This window comes from Trichosurus vulpecula, chromosome 2, assembly GCF_011100635.1.
Source record: "Trichosurus vulpecula isolate mTriVul1 chromosome 2, mTriVul1.pri, whole genome shotgun sequence".
NCBI classification, from domain to species: Eukaryota; Metazoa; Chordata; class Mammalia; order Diprotodontia; family Phalangeridae; genus Trichosurus; species Trichosurus vulpecula.
Window position 1 is genome coordinate 417,366,623 of NC_050574.1, and position 17,968 is coordinate 417,384,590.

At 37.9% G+C, this 17,968-nt stretch overlaps 1 protein-coding gene across 1 annotated transcript; it reads left to right on the plus strand.

Moving 5' to 3' along the window:
- The first annotated feature begins 13,985 nt into the window (after nucleotides 1-13,985).
- On the plus strand, nucleotides 13,986-15,392 carry LOC118837288 (probable E3 ubiquitin-protein ligase TRIML1). The gene has a single exon (XM_036744183.1). It carries the CDS (start codon nucleotides 13,986-13,988, stop codon nucleotides 15,390-15,392), a length of 1,407 nt encoding a protein of 468 aa, XP_036600078.1.
- Nucleotides 15,393-17,968: the final 2,576 nt, after the last annotated feature.

The window sequence follows — 17,968 nt, forward strand, 5'->3', positions numbered from 1 at the left end:
TCTCTATCTCTTGTTGGGTCATGAATTCTTTACTTTTCCACAAATCTGATAAGTAAACTATTCCTTGCTTTCCCAAATTACTTAGAGTATCAACTTTTACTCCTAAATCATGAACCCATTTTGACTTTATTTTGGTATATGGTGTAAGATATTGGTCTATGCCCAGTTTTTGCCCTACCATTTTCCAATTTTCCCGACAGTTTTTGTGAAATAGTGAATTATTAGCCCAGAAGCTGGCCTCTTTGGGTTTATCAAAGAGTAGATTGCTAAACTTGTTGATTTCACCTACTTGTGTACCTATCCTATTCCACTGATCCACACCCCTGTTTCTTAACCAGTACCAGGCAGTTTTGATGACTGCTGCTGTGTAGTACAGTTTAATATCTGGTGTGGCTAAGCCACCATCTCTAGCATGTCTTTTCATTAATATCCTAGATACTCTAGACCTCTTGTTTTTCCAAATGAATTTTGTTATTATTTTGTCCAGCTCAGTAAAAATTTTTTTTGGTAGTTCGATTGGTATGGCACTGAATAGATAGATTAATTTAGGTAAAATTGTCATTTTTATTATATTAGCTCGGCCTAACTCGGCAGCAACTCATTACGAGAATAACACACTATGACCAGGTAGGATTTATTCCAGGAATGCAAGGCTGGTTCAATATTAGGAAAACTATTGGCATAATTGACCATATCAACAACAAAACCAGCAGAAACCATAGGATCATCTCAATAGACGCAGAAAAAGCCTTTGACAAAGTACAACACCCATTCCTATTAAAAACACTAGAAAGCATAGGAATAAGTGGAACCTTCCTCAAAATTATAAATAGCATCTACCTAAAACCATCGACAAGCATTATTTGTAATGGGGATGAACTAGATGCATTCCCAATAAGATCAGGGCTGAAACAAGGATGTCCATTATCACCCCTATTATTCAATTTGGTACTAGAAACATTAGCTGTAGCAATAAGAGAAGAAAAAGAAATTGAAGGAATTAGAATAGGAAAAGAAGAAACTAAATTATCACTTTTTGCAGATGATATGATGATTTATCTAGAGAATCCTAGAGAATCAAGTAAAAAACTACTTGAAAAAACAAACAACTTTAGCAAAGTTGCAGGATATAAAATAAACCCACATAAATCCTCAGCATTCCTATACATTACTGACAAAGCCCAATAGCAAGAGATAGAAAGAGAAATTCCATTCAAAGTTACTGAAGGCACTATGAAATATTTGGGAGTCTATTTGCCAAGACAAACCCAGGGCCTATATGAGCATAACTATGAAACACTTTTCACGCGAATAAAATCAGATCTAAATAAATGGAGAAATATCAGTTGCTCATGGTTAGACCACTCTATTTCTTATCAAATACCAAATTGTCTTAATGATTACCGCTTTGTAGTATACTTTGAGATCTGGTGTTACTAGTATCCCTTGCTTCATTTTTTTTTACTGATTTCCTAGATATTCCTTACTTTTTTTTTGCTCCAAATGAATCTTCTTATTTTTTCTGTAGATAAAGTAATTTTTTTAGCAGTTTGACTGGCATGGCATTGAATAAGAAAAATAATTTATGTAGTATCATTTTTATTATATTGACTTGACTCACGTACAAGCAATTAATATTTCTCTATTTGTTTAGATCTGTCTTTATTTGTATTGAGTGTTTTATAATTGTGTCTAAATAGATCTTGTCTGCATCTTAGCAGGTGGACTTCCAAGTATTTAATAGTGTCAGCAGTTATTTTATTTTTTTAAAAAAGAATACTTTATTTCCCCTCAATCACACGTAAAACAATTTTTAACATTTTAAAAGAAGTTTTGAGTTCCAAGTTCTACCCCTCTTTTTTTCTTCTTCCTCTCCCTGAGATGGTAAGCAATCTGATGTAGTTATACATGTGCAATCATATAAAACATTTCCATAGTAATCATTTTATGGAAGAAAATGAATGAAAAAGAAATAAAAAGAACAGTATGTTTCAGGCTGTATTCAGACACCATCAGTTCTTTCTCTGGAGACGGATAGCATTGTTCATCGTGAGTTCTATGTCATGGATCATTGTATTGCTGAGAATAGCCAAGTCATTCATAGTCGTTTATGGTATAATATTGCTGTCATTGTGTTCAATGTTTTGCTGGTTCTCTGCAGTTATTTCAAATGAAATTTTTCTTTCTATCTTCATGCTAGGTTTTGTTGGTAAAATATAGACATGCTCATGATTTGCGTGGGTTTATTTTATATCCAGCAGCTTTGCTAATGTTGTTAATTGTTTCAATGAGTTTTTTTAGTTTCCTCATTACCTAGGCCTGTTCCTCCAATTTCTTTTTCTTGTCTTCTTGCCATGGCCAGCATTTCTAGTACAATATTCACTGATAATGACGATAATGAACGTCCTTGCTTCATGCCTGATCTTATTGGAAAGACTTCTAACCTATTTCCATTACAAATAATGGTTTCTCTTGGTTTTAGATATACTGATCACTTTAAGAAAAGTTGCATTGATTTCTGGGCTATCTAGTCGTTTTTTTAAACAGGAATAGGTATAGTATTTTGCCAAAAGCTTTTTCTGCATCTATCGATAAAATCATGTAATTTTTTCGTTTGCAATATGGATAAATTCTGTAGTTTGTCCATTCAATAGCAAATCAAATCAGCCATTGACATCTTCATCTTCCTCTCCCCCCATTCTTTTTTGGATGATTAAACTTTTTTTTAAAGGATTATGTATCTCATTTAGGCAGTTATACAGTGTTTTCAAGGTTGGTGTAATCATCTCAATATGCAGAGAGGAAGAGCTAGAAGACTTCAGTATGTAGCAGGAATCATTTTTCCATTTGAACTTCATACTGGAAATCTTCCCTGACAGCATTAAACACTCTTGTCTCCCTGTTCTATGCCTTCCTTGATGTTAGCAATCAGAAGTTTGTGAGATAAGCGTTATCTCTCATGTTATATATTTTAAGGAATCTTGTATGATTTTGACATATACCAGGGAGACTCCTTGTTGGGGGAGAACCTTTAAGGCAGTATTTTGTTCTACCAAGGCAAAAGATTTTTAACAGAGCCTTTTAGAAATTTTTATTCTCTACACTTTTCACTCAATTGTATGACTATAAATATGTGCTTAGCTGTGGAAAATCATTTTGAAAGCTTTTCATACTTTCTTTTATCATACACTAGATTTGTTTGTTGTTTTGTTGTTAGTGATGTCCAACCCTTTGAGTCCATTTGGGGTTGTCTTGGCAAAGATCCTGGAGTGGTTTGCCATTTCCTTCTCCAGCTCATTTTAGAGATGAGGAAACTGAGGCAAACAGGGTGAAGTGACTTGCCCAGGGTCATCCAGCTATTAACTGTCTGAGGCCAGATTTGAGCTCAGGGAGATGAATCTTCCTGACTTCACACCTGGTTCTCTGTCACTCTATCCACTGTGCCACCTAGCTGCCTCATACCCTAGGTGGATTCTCACAAAAATTTTGTAGACATGAGAAAGTAGTCATTTGGGTACATAATGACTGATATTTTTTGATTGCCTTTTCTGTAAAATAATAAGATTTAAGGTTTTTTTTGCTATACTTTTAATCCCTTGAAAAGAGAAAAAAAGGGGCCAGGAAGGAACAAATATTTGTCAATCACCTCCTATGTGCCAGCCACTATGCCCAGCATTTTACAAATGTTATCTCATTTGAGACTCACAATGCCCCTGAGATGTAGGTGGTATTATGATCCCCATTTTGTAGTTGGGGAAATTGAGGCAGACAGATGTTAAGTCAGTTGCCCAGTGTGACACAGCTAGTGTGCATCTGAGGTAGTATTTGAACTCAGGTCTTCCTGGCTCCAGGTCCCGAGCTCTAGCTAGCTGCCTATAAGCAGATGCAGCACGGAGTAGTGGATGAAGTGTTGGGCTTGTAGTCCAGCAGTCCTGAATTTGGGGTAGGTAGTCAGCACAGTAGATAAAGTGCTGGCCCTAGAGTCAGGAAGACTTCTTTTCGTGTGTTCAAATCTGGCCTGAGACACTTACTAGCTGTGTGACCTTGGCAAGTCACTTAAACCTGTTTGGTTCAGTTTCCTCATCTGTAAAATTAAAAGTACATTAATTTTAAATTAATTAAAATTTAAATTAATTTTAAATTAATTAAATTAATTTTAATTAAAAGTTAGTGAATTATAAAAAAATGGCAAACCACCCCAGTATCTTTGCCAAGAAAACCCCAAATGGGGTTGCAAAGAATTGGACACAACTGAACAACAAAAAGGGTTGGGTTTAAATCTTACTTCTGATACTACTTAGCCATGACTAGGAGCCAATTTCTTTACTTATTTTCCTCTCCCAGGAGAACATTTACCTATTTTTCCCTTTATGTGCAACTTTTTTCTTTTGTTATCTGGTTTAATTCATAGAAAGAATAGTGATTGATAACATGTTGTTTCTGCTGTAGCATCTCCGTTCTTTGGACATCGGACAAAGATCTCATATGGATAATAAAACAAGAGCTAAACTAATTTTTACAGGTGATCTAACTTTGTGATTTTTCATTTATTCAAAAGGTATTGGTTAAGCAAATGCTATGTACAAAACACTGGGCTAGGTAGTAGAGAATCAAAAAATCAGAAAAGAACATAGTTCTTGGCCTGAAGGTACTTGGGCCTCTTTCTGGCTAATTGTGTCACAAAAAATAATAAAATAAATAAACCCCTGCAGAGGCAGAGGGGGGCCTACATAATACTTAGGTTCATTTTATTATTATTCTTATTGTTATTATTATTATTTTTGTTTCAAATGTTGCTATAGAAAAGTAATTTATGACCAAGTGACCAATGATTGGTGACAGCTTGTCTGAACTTAGCTCGGAAAAGAGGAGGAGAATGAGAAAGAAGAAAAGAAGGAAGAAGGTAGATGGTATTAATAACTCAGATTTGTATGAAGCTTTTACGTTTGTAAAGCAATCCCTGAATAAATGGTCGATGGATATATTTTCTAACAGATTATCTTTTCTGCAAATCACTTTGCAAGCCTGAATGTACCATGTGAATGTGAAATAGTTATGATCATCATCCTTAGGTCCGGTAGGAGCAGTGTAAAATGTGGATTTCTTCTTTAAAAATCTCTCTCTTCTACAATGGAGTATTTATATTGCAGCTCACATCGTTACTACTAAGTCTTTTTTTTTTAAGTTGTTTCCTACCGAACCATCACATTACTTATTACAGATTGTCTTTAGACAATGTGCTGAACAGTTACATGGAAACCTTTCATGGAGTCTTGGATACAGCGCTGAATTTAGAGAAAGAAGTTTTGGGTTTGAATGTGGAGTCTGCCCCTGAGAAGCCATGTGACCTTGTGTTATGAATCTTCTGGGGATTTGGTCTTCTCGTCTGCAAACTGAGGCAGTTGGACTAGATGTCTCCAAGGACTTACCTTGAATGCTGAACTGGCTTGTCACTTAACTTTATAGATTCTTTTCTTCATCTGTAAAATAGGGTTAATAATATCCCCTTGACAGGCATGTGAGGAAATTGTTTTGCAAGCATAAGTGTGAGCTGTTAGCATCCTTCTCCCTCTTCCTTTTCTTCTTCCTCTTGTAAATCTAATCAAAAGGTCTTGAAGTGAAAAAGTGGGGAGGGGCGGGGGGGGGGGGAGGAAGAATGCTACCTGTGTATATCCTTAAAATCAAATAATATAGGAAGTAGCCCCAAAGATGGAAGAAGAGTAACTGAGATACCCAGAAATTCTTGGGAAAGAAAACCCGAGAAAGGAGCCAGTGATAAAAACCATGGCCTGCAGCATCTATATACAAATGTCCAAAGTTCAGTCAACAAACAGGAGGAAGTAGAAGTCCTGATACAAGGGAGAAGATATTTAAAAAATAATTTAAAAATTTTATTCAGTTTTATCTTATTTTCAGTTCTGAATTCTCTCCCTTCCTCCTCCTCTCCTACCTATTGAGAAAGAAAAGCGAAATCTACTTTAAAATGTACATAAATATATATATACGTATATATATATATATATATATATATGTAGAGAGAGAGAGAGAGCAGCAAAACAAATTTCTATATTAGCCATGTCTAATCTATATGCATTTTATTTTAGTAAACAAGTAAATGAATTTTATTTTATTTTCATAAGTAAATGAATGAATGAACAAACAAATAAGCAAATAAATCAATGAATGAACAAACAGATCAATGAAGAAATAAATAAATGTGAGCTTCAATCTACATTATGAGTTTCCAAGCTCTCTATTTCAAGGTGGATAGCATGTTTGATCATGAGCTCTCTGGAACTGTGGTTGGTTTCATTGCCTTGATCAGAGTTTCTAAGTCTGTCAAAGTTGTTTGCCTTTATGGTATTGTCACCACTGTATACATTGTTCTGGCCAATTAGACCTCATCGGTACCATTGAGTCTTGGTGGGATGAAAGGTATGACTGGACTATGGCTCTGTGTAAGTGAATAGTCACAAAAGGGGAGAGGGTAGCATTGTATATTAAGAACGTTTTATGTATGTAGGGAAATCGAGGAACCAAAAAAAAGAAAAGAAAAAGAAATTATGATTGAGCTTATTTAGGGGAAGGTTAAAAGAGGGAGAAATAGAGTTAATTTTGAAACTGGATCATACTATAGATTACCTGCAAAGAAAGACTAGATGAGGAATGTGGGAAATAGATCACAAGGCTGGCACAGAGGTGTGATTTATATTGATGGCAGGGGACTTTAATTATCTACATATCTGGTGCAATCTGGAACCCCGTTAGGAGGAGAATCTCTTCCAAGAATGGGGAGGTAACAATCCTACTGTACTTTGCCCTCATCAGACTTCATTGCAATATTGTTTGGGGCACCACAGTTTAAGAATAATAACAACTCACATTTATATAGTGCTTACTATGAGCTAAGCCCTTTTACAAATATCATCTCGTTTGATGCTCTTAACAACCCTGGGAGTTAGGGCATTATTGTGCCCATTTTACCCATAAGGAAACTGAGGCACAGAGGGTTAAGTCACTTGCCCAGGGTCACACAGCTTGTTAGTACCTGAGGCCAGATTTGGATTCAGGCTTCCTGACCCAGGCCTGGCATTCTATCCACTGCACTACTTAGTTGCCTAATAATACCTCATTTTATTGTGCTTCACTTTATTGAGCTTTGTAGATATTGTGGGTTGTGGTGTTTTTTTTCTTTCTTTTTTTTTTTTTTTTTTTAACAAATTGAAGGTTTGTAGCAACCCTGGATTGAGCAAGTGTATTGGTGCCATTTTCCCAACAGCATGTGCTCATATCACGTCACTGTGTCACATTTTGGTAATTCTCACAACACTTCAACATTTTTCATTATTATTATATATGTTATGGCGATCTGCGATCAGTGACCTTTGATGTTACTACCGTAATTGCTTTAGGCACCATGACCAGTGCTCATTCAAGCCAGTGACCTTAATCAATAAGTATTGGAAGTGATCTGACTTCTCCACTTTACTGCCATTCCCCATCTCTCCCCTTTGTCCTCGGACCTCCTTATTCCCTGAGACACAACAATACTGAAGAATGTCATAGAAACTCAGTTGATGAAGCAGCATCAGAGTTTGAGAGGATTGACTCTAATTTTGAAAGATGTTCTATATTGGGTAAAATGCTATCAAAGAGCATCCCAAGTTACAGAGAAATCTTTTGTGAAAGGAAGAGTTAATTAATGTGGCGATCTTCATTGTTGTCTCATTTTAAGAAATTGCCAAGGCCAACCCAAATTTCAGCAATCATCATCTGATCAGTCAGTTGCCATCAACATCTAGGCAAGACCATCTACCAGCAAAAACATTATAAGTCGCTGAAGGCTCAGGTGATGGTTAGCATTTTGGGGGTGTAAGGGCAAGCAAAGTGGGACTTTTTGTTGTCTTTTGTTTTGGAGTGCTTCTCAGTACTAAGGCAATCAAGTGCCTTTGATTGAGTCTTACCTTTGTTTGTAGGAAGGCCCATACCCTTTTGCTATTTAGGCCAGGAGAGGCGTGAAACCCTTGAGAGGTGTGAAACACTCTGACGTGAAGAAGTGTATGTATACTCTGAGGTTAACATTTTGCTTGGGACTCACTCATTGGAAAAAGTGTTGGTGTGGAGAGTCTGTGTAGCCGCTAAGGAGACCCCTGGCTTTGAAAAACCCAGATGTTTGTGTTTCTCTCTCTGGTAACTATGTATGTAATGTCTTGGTGAGACAGCTAGAAGCCCTGTCTGTTGATTTGTGTTTATTTTCTTTGCTTATATAATTTCTGCTTGTAATTTCTGGGTGTCTTTGCTCTGAAGCTCAGGGTGCTAACTTTTTCCACCTGAACTAAGTGAATGGTATATGTACGATTGATTAAAGTGAGATTGTAAACACCTTTAAGTTACTTTCCTTAGAAAAGCAGATCAAAGAACCTCTGCTAGCAGCCCTCCTATGTGCTGGTGTTATTGGCCTTAGACAGCCACAGTAGTGGCAAGTTGCATTGTTTTTATAGGAGGGAGGAGCATAAAGTGTTTTTAATTAAAGTATGCATATTGTTTTTAAAAACACAATATTATTGCACACTTAATAGAGTAAAGTATGTTGTGAACATGACTTTTATATTCACTAGGAAACTGTGATTCTCTTTATTGAGATATTCACTTTATTGTGGGTGGTCTAGAACCCAAACCTGCAATTTCTTTGAGGTATGTCTGTATGGAGTTTGAAGGAACTGGGTATGTTTAGCCAGGAGAAAAAAAAAGATTCAAGGAGGACATGATAACTGTGTTAAGTAGGTTGTCATGTGAAGGACAGATTAGACTTATTCTGTTTGCCTCTTGAGGACAGAACCAAGAGCAGGGGATGAAAATCACAGACATGAATTTAGGATTTATGTCAGGAATAACTTCCTAATAATTAATATTGTGCAAAAATATCGTATCAAGGCCTGTCTTGTGACTTGCTGGGTTCTCCTTCATCAGAGTTCTATAGACAAAGGTTGGATGACCAATTTTTGTGTTTATTGTAGAGGGGATTAATTTTTCAGATGTTGGTTGATTATATCATTTCTAACTCTTAGATTCTATTATTCTGTGAAGGACAAGTGAGGAATTCAAGGATGACTATGAATATTGGAACCAAGTAGACTTGCAACAGCACCATTATCTCAATACCCCAAGAAAGCTGATTATTCTTTTTCTCCTCTTCCCCCCACCCCACACTTAAGCCAGTCTAGTACAGTAGAATGAGCTCTGTAAAAAATAAAAAAAAATATAATAAAAAATGACCTCTGATTCTGCAATGAGAAAGCCTAGATTCAAATCTTACTTCTGAAATTTACTAGCTATGGGACCCTGGACAATTCCTGGAATTCAATTTCTTCATCTGAGGTCCCTTTTAGCTTTAGATTTGATTCTGTGAGGATAAGATTATCTTTGAAGTCCCTTCCAGCTTTAAAATATTATGATCCCTGACCAGTGTGGCACAATAAAAAGTTCCCTGGCTTGGGAGTCAGAAGACATGGGTTCAAATCCCACTTAAGATGCTTGCTAACCCTAGACAAGTCACTTCACTTCTTTGTAGCTCAGATTTCTCATCAGGAGATTGTCAAACTGGATGGCTTCCAGACTTCCTTCCCCATCTTCCCCCTAGTATCCTTGATACTAGGAGTTTGATTATAAGCCCTAAATTATTTTTTCTTCCTAAACCTTTTCTTCCTTTATATTTCCACCCAATAACAATGCCTTACAATAGAGATATTGGCTTTCTGGCTTATATCATTCTTTTATAGGGTCCATAATGCCACCCATTTGGTAGAATAGCAGATTACATATGCTTTGCTGCAATTTATCAGCTGGAATTTTTTTTAGCCCCACAAAATTCATTTAACTGAAGGACTCCTTTGTTTTGGCAGTTAGACAGAAAATAATAATGGAGTAATAATGGCTCTGGTGAGTTAATTGATTGGTATAGTGATCACCCAGCCTGATCCAAATCGTTTTCCTTAGGCTTCCTATTCCTTGGGATAAATGATCACCAGGGAGAGTACCCTTGAGCTGGGCAGTCAAGAGATGGAACCTGAAGCAGTTGTTCTCTGGGAAGAGAGGTTTCCCTTTGGGTAGTCTGTCTGTGCTAGTTCCTGTTTCTGTGATTGTTGGGATGTTAGAACCCAATGACTGTATCATAGAGGAGATTAGTGGTAGGGGGAGGGAAGGTCTGGGGTGATAAGCAGCCACTTTCAGCAGAAGAAGAGGGGCAGATCAGTGGCAGAGCTAGTGAAACAAGGAGTCCTGGAGATCACATGTAGCTGCATGAGCCTTCTATTTCCTACATATCAACCTATCTAGTGCTTCTTTTCTCAGCAGCCACAAAAGGAGAAAACAAAATATGAAAAACCAATTAACAGTTCCTGTTGAAATAGCTTTGTTTTCTTCAGCTCCTTGCAAGAAAGGAGAAAGTTAAACAAGGAAACAGTTTTCCTAAAATAAAGGGTTTTTTTTGATAAAATAAATTTGACCTTAATGTATTTTATTATTTTTTTTCCTGAAGCTCAGAATGAAGGCAGCATCTATTATTATCATGACTTGTGACTCTTTGCAGTCTCAACTACTTGCTATTTTACATCTATTTATTTATTTTTTGTGATGCAGATTTTTTTTTTCTTATTGCATCTATTTAACAATAAGGAAACTGTTTCTGGGCCTGTAGGGGTAGGAGCACTGTGTTTAGTTCCTTTTTCACTCAAAGGCCCTTCTGGACCCAGCTAAACAATCTGTATTCAGTCCTGGGGAAACCTGGCCCATAATTGGGGGTGGATTAGGCTCTATTTTCTCACTCTTACATTAATTATTTAAAATTTAGGTTTTGGTTCATGTCTAAGGTTTGCCCAAAAAGTGGAATAGAAAGTCATTCAGTTTGCATTATGGAAAAGATGTGGGATAGGCTTTTATTTCCTGCAGGCAGAAGAAATGCTAAAACACCATTATCATGAAAAATAACAACAATCGTCTTATAATAATAATAGACAGCACTGCCTATGTGCCAGGCCCTGTGTTGAACACTTCATAATCATCATCTCTTTCGGTCCTCACCACAGCCCTGGGAGGTAGGTGCTATTGTTACAGCTATTTTACAGTAGAAGACAGCAAGGCTTAAAATAGGATTCAGAAACAACTCATGACCACAGTTACGCTTCCTCAGGAAAGTTTTATTCAGAACATGAACATTCTACTATGTTATGGGAATGCTTGTTTTATTTCATAAGTTGAGAATAAAATGAATAAAATTTAAAAAATAAAATCAAATAGGTATCAATAAAGTTTCAAATAGAAAGAAAAAATTCACACTGTTAAAAAAAAAGAACATGAAACAGTTTGTGGAATTGGTATTTAGTCACTTTATAGTTCATCTGGACTGTGCAGAACCCAAACAGCAAAAGGGTGTGAGCCTGGGGCTTTACACTTAGTTAGCAAAAGGGTGTGTGAGAGGGGCTTTGCACCTAGTAAGACTTAATCAAAGGCACTTAATTAAATTAGCAATCTAAAACAGTAAAAAAGGCCCACCTTAATTACCAATGCAGAGTGTGTGTGTGTGTGTGTGTGTTTGTGTGTGTGTGTGTGTGTGTGTGTCTGTGTGTGTGTGTGTGTCTTTGTGTGTGTGTTTCTTAGCCATATTAAAGTTACGTGGTGCAGGTATCTTTGGACCCTTTGCTCTTTCCATACACCTGTCCTTCAATAACAATAAAAATAGCTAGCATTTATAAAGCCTTTTTAAGAGTTTGAAAAGGTTTTACATTTTGTCTCATCTGATCCCTTCAATAACCCGGTGGGGTAGGTTGTATTCCTCTTCTCCTTTTGCAGATGAGAAAACTGAGTCTGAGAGAGGTTAAGTGCATTGCCCAGGGTCCTAAATCTAAGTATCTGAAGCAGGTTTCAAACTCGGATCTTGATGACTCCAGGTCAGCATTCTATCCTCTATGCTACCTAGCTGTCTTCAAGGACTGGAGTTGAAGCTAAAGTTGTTTGTGGAAGATAAAGACATTGAAGGTAGGAATTGGGAATATGTGGGAGGGGACCAGGTAAAGGGAGTGTAACTAGTTCTACCCACCTACTCTTCACCTCATGGTTGTGGTTGTGTGGCTCCAAGAGGACCAAGACATGAAGGAGATGGTGGCATGACTTGCAATTGAATTGGATTTGAGTAAAGGAGGGCTATGCAAATTCACCAGCCTCACTTTCTCCTCCAGAGCCATGTGGGTCCAGTGGCCAGATATTAATCATGATGATTGGAGATGGCCCAGGATGTAGTAGGTCTTGGCCTTGACCATTTAAAGCTAAGGTCTCTTCAAGTACTCACTTTGAGTGTGGCAAAGCCCAGTCAGTGAACAGGCCTCTTTAAGAAGTAAGTCAAGGCACGGCCCCTTTAATAAAAATAAAAATCGAACTAGGAGGGGAAGACCCTAAGGGTTGATGGTCAGAAGAGAAACAGTACTATTGATGATCATTCAGAGCCAGGAGGGCCTAAAAACATAACCACAAAGTGGAGCTTGGGCAGGGCAGGGACCTATTGTCCAATCAATGAGATCTAAAGTGAATCAGGTTTAAAGCTTGGTTGGTTTTTGAGAAAGAAATCTAGCCAGTAAACCCCAAGTAAACTAGGTTAATTTAGGCCACACAAGTTTGCCTTCCTTTGGGCAGAACATCCTCAGGTAAGGGAATGAGAGGAGAGGAGAGGAGGGAAGGGAGGGAGAAGGAGAGGAGAGGAGACTAAAGAAGAGGGGAAGGGAAGGGCAGGGAGGGGAAGAAAATGAAGGGGAGGGGAGAGAAGAGAGGAGTTGCCTAACTGGAACTGGCCAGCTTCTCAGGGCTACCACACCAAAGAAGACACTGGAAAGTAATACTGATACAAGCAAGCCTCTCCTGATCAAGCTTCCCTTCCACCTGAGGCCTATTGAATGGATGGGGAACACCTTTGATCACATTAACCCTACGCTATCTCTTGATGTAAACATCTTTACTTCCTGTTAGTACTTGCAAAGTCTCCTGATTAGGTCATTTAGCAATAACCCATCTGATTTCCAGGCCTCAGGACCATCACATTTCTGATCTTCTGAGATGGAAACAGGGCAAGGAATTTGCCAAAGCATCATCTCTGTCCTGCAAGCTGCCTCCTACCATTACCAACACACATATTCAATTTGGCATTATCCCTCTTACTCTCTAATTTTTGTCCCCTCTCACTGTTATGATTTATTGATTAGACTGAGATGTCTTTTTTATATAAAAATTTCTTTTTTTCCAAGAGAAACTTATTTCTGATTCCTTTGTTCTGAGATATTCCACTCAGAAAGGATAAGGCTGGCTCTGTCCTCAGAAGTCAACCACAAAAGATTTGAGAACTGACTTGCTGGTGTCTTTTTTACACCTTCCTTCTTTAACCTCCTCTTTTTACCTCTCCCCCAAAAGGTGAGAATTCCTACATCCCAAGTACTTCTAGTCTCTTCAATGAAACAGAGTTCTCCCCATTTTCTCTTTTCAGAATTATGGCCTTCAAGGTTCACAACGGTGCTCACAGCTAGGCACTTTAGACCAGAGTTGTTTTGTCCTTCAATCCTTCAAGCCAGTGAGGATTGGGTAGAAAAGATCTGATTTTTAACTGGAGACATAATGACCATGTTAATATTGCTTTTCAGTGTCTTCATGGTCACCGTCAATATGAGAATCTTGCCTTACTGATACAGATGGTGATGCTGAATTGTAGGATTAGAAGAAAGGTGAGAACTCAGCCATAGAGTAGAGCCCTGGAAGCCCTCCCAAAAGTCAAGAGTTCTCACCTTCTGGGGGTGGAGTAAAGGGAGGGGCTAAGCAGAGGCAGAGGTATAAAAGAAGGGATCCACAACTCAGTGCTAATATCTTTTCCTGGCTGAGCTCAAGAGGAAGAGCTAGCATTATTTCTTCTGAGAGGAATATTGAAGAAGGAAGGAATCAGAGGCAGAGGAATGGATGCAAGAGACTTAATTGAAAACCTCAAGGCAGAGCTCACTTGCTCCATCTGTCTTGGGTGCATCACTGATCCAGTGACTGTCAAATGTGGCCATTCCTTTTGCACAGGCTGTCTTCTCCAGTGCAAGGAGGAAGACGATGAAACCTTCACCTGCCCAGAGTGCAGAGGAGTCATCAGACACAGTGACCTGGTGCCCAACAAGCAACTGCAGAATCTGTCCATCACTGGTAAGAGGCTGAGATCTCATTTGCTGCAGAGCATGGTGGGCCTGACCACCTGTGATCAACATGGGGAAAAAGAGAAGTTCTTCTGTGAGGAAGACCAGAGACTCCTCTGTGATTCTTGTCTATTAGCCCCAGAGCACAAGAATCATCATGTCCTTCCCTTGGAAACAGCGACTGATAAGTGCAAGGACAAGCTCCAGGAGACAAGGAATATCTTAGAGAAAAAAGAACTGGAATTTAAAACGGCATTGGAAAAAGTGAGAAGAAGAAAGACACGCTGTAAGGAGGACACCTACGATTTGAAACAGTCCGTTATTTCTGAATATGGGAAAATGCACCAGTTCTTATGGGATGAAGAACATGAGTACTTGAAAAGACTGGATCAGGAATCCAGAGACAATCTGGTCAAACTGGAGGAAAGAAAGGCTGAGTTGTCCCAGCAAATCCAGAACCTGCAACGGATGATCGTAGAAATACAGGAGAATTTAGATAAGGCACCCTTGGAAGTGCTGCAGGATATGACAGGCACTTTGGAAAAGAATGAGGAATGCCTACTTCAAAAACCAGAGCTTCCTTCCCTTGGCTGGTCCACCTACTCCATCACAGCTTTGAGAGAAATGCTCATGAGTTTCCAGAGGGATATCACTTTTGATCCTGAATCAGCCAATCCTCATCTCACCCTGTCTGAAGACTTGAAGAAGGTCAAGTATGGAAGTGTCCCTCAGGACCTTCCTAACAACAAAGAGAGATTTGACTATGTTCTTGCTGTTTTGGGGGCCCAGACCTTCACCTCAGGCAAACACTATTGGGAAGTGGAGGTGGGAGACAAGACAGAGTGGGAATTGGGCATCTGTAAAGATTCAGTCAGCAGAAAGGGGCAACTCTCCTCCTCATCTGAGAATGTAAGGATCCTAGCAGGCTGCACATCTGGAAATTGTTACTTCATTTTGAATTCACATAATGACTTTCAATCGATTCAGCCTATACACAAAGTAGGAATTTTTCTTGATTATGAAAAGGGACATATAGCATTTTATAATGTCACAGACAGATGTCTCATCTATAGTCCCTCAAATATAGTCTTTGAAGGACTTCTCCGCCCTTACTTCTCTTTTGGCGTGCCTAAGGAAGAAAGTACCTCTGGATCACTCATTATTTGCCCCATTATTAATGATTAGAGAGCTGTCGATTCTACTTACTAAGGGTGATTCTCAATGCGGGTGACTGAAAGTGATACTGAAAATACCTTTGTATTTATTTGAAATCATGTTGAAATGGTCAATAAAGTGATGTATGATTACGAAATCCAATGAGAATATATTCTGTCTTTTTTATACTGGTATAAAAAAGGGGGGTTTTAAAAAAATGGTGGCTGATCTGCAAGCACCTAAATTGGAGATCAGTTGGAAGGGGAGGCAGAAAAGGAACAAGAAGAGAAGGACTGACATGAGAAAAATGGGAGACAATAATTTTCTTTATATACATAGAAAATCATGCAAAACATTTATTACCCATGTCATAAAAAGAAAGAAAATTAAAAAGCGAAAAAATATACTTCAATTTACATGGTCAGTTCTCTCTCTGGAGATGGACAGCATTTTACATCATGAGTCCTGTTAGATCATTTTCTCGATCAGAGGCAATAATCATTCACAGTTGATTGTGTGATCATCATTAAAATATTGCTGTTACTGCATACAAGGACCTCCTTGTTCTGCTTACTTAACTCTGTATCCATTCACATAGATCTTCCCAGGCTTTGCCAAAACTGTCCCCCTCGTTTCTTAGAGCACAATAATATTCCATCCCAATCATATACAAATAATTCTTCAGCCATTCAGCAACTGATGTTCATCCCCTCTGTTTTTAATTCTCTGCCACCACAAAAAGAAGTGCTTAAATATTTTTGTACATACAGGTCCTTTTCCTTTTTCTTTGATCTGTTTGGGATATAGACCTACTAGTGGTATTGTTGTATCAAAGGGTATGCAGTTTTATAGCCCTTTGGTCACAGTTCCAAATTGTTCTCCAGAATGGTTGTAGTTCTGAATTATGCATTAGTGTCCCGATTTTTCCACATCCCCTCCAGAATCTATCATTTCCCTTTTCTGTCTCATTGGCCAAACTGAGGTCGTGTGACCTGTTACTTCAAAGTTTTCATTTGCATTTCTCTAAGCAATACTGATTTAGAGCACTCTTTCATTGTTATTGTTTTGATTTCTTCATTGAAAATTCTGTTTGTATGCCTTAACCGTAATTGGAATCTTATTCATCTTTTCATGTGTGTCACTAATAAGGCTATATTTGGCTGCCATAAGAAGGTCATAGTTAAGTCTTCTGTTTACCTGCATTTCAATGAACTTCTTCCCTTTGACATTCAGAGCACCGGGCAGGAATCACGTTGCATCAACACCTGCCACAGGATCTTGTGATGCTTTATTTTAATTAATGTGATTCCAAATGTTTACGGTCCACACTGGCTACCCAAACGAATAGGGGCCGAAGCAGCACCAGCAACATCAGGAACACAGCTCAGATTATATTATTCCTCAAGCACCACCAACAATTATTCATCACACATTAGGCTCAGGCTCATCTCATGGCCAAGAGGTCATTCCTAAGCATCTTGCATGCCATGTGCCCAGGAATCAAAATGCATACTAAAGACCTTCCAATACCACCCTCCATTCAGGAACCTCTGCCTCCCTGAACGTCCACAGGAGGATGACACTCAATCTTTGCCCCTTTTGAGGCCTCACTTTGAATAAGTTCATATAAGTCTTCCCCAGTTTTTCTAAAATGATTAATGTAATTCAAATGATCAATTTTTCCTCCTTATGAGCCTTTCCATCTCTTGTTTGGTCGTGAACTCTTACTCTATCCATAGATGTGACGGGTAATTTTTTTTTGATGCTCCCATAATTTACTTATTATGTCACACTTTATGTATTAAGCATGTACTTATTTTGAGCTTATCTTGGTCTATGATATGAGATGTTGGTCTATACCTAGTTTCTGTCAGACTACTTTCTAATCTTCCCAGCAGTTTTTGTCAAATAGTGAGGTCCTATCTGAAAAAGTGGGATCCTTGTGTAATCAAATACTATGCTCCTTTGGTTCTCCATATTGTATACCTAACCCCTTCCATTGTACAACCACTCTATTTCTTATCCAATACCAAATTGTCTTAATGATTACCGCTTTGTAGTATACTTTGAGATCTGGTGTTACTAGTATCCCTTGCTTTATTTTTTTTTACTGATTTCCTAGATATTCCTTACTTTTTTTTTTGCTCCAAATGAATCTTCTTCTTATTTTTTCTCTTGATAAAGTAATTTTTTAGCAGTTTGATTGGTATGGCATTGAATAAGCAAAATAATTTAGGTAGTATTATCATTTTTATTATATTGACTTGGCCCACGCACAAGCAATTAATATTTCTCTATTTGTTTAGATCTTTCTTTATTTGTATTGAGTGTTTTATAATTGTGTCTAAATAGATTTTGTCTGCATCTTAGCAGGTGGACTTCCACGTATTTAATAGTGTCTGCAGTTATTTTATTTTTTAAAAAAAGAATACTTTATTTCCCCTCAATCACACATAAAAACAATTTTTAACATTTTAAAAGAAGTTTTGAGTTCCAAGTTCTACCCCTCCTTTTTTCTTCTTCCTCTCCCTGAGATGGTAAGCAATCTGATATAGTTATACATCTGCAATCATATAAAACATTTCCATAGTAATCATTTTATGGAA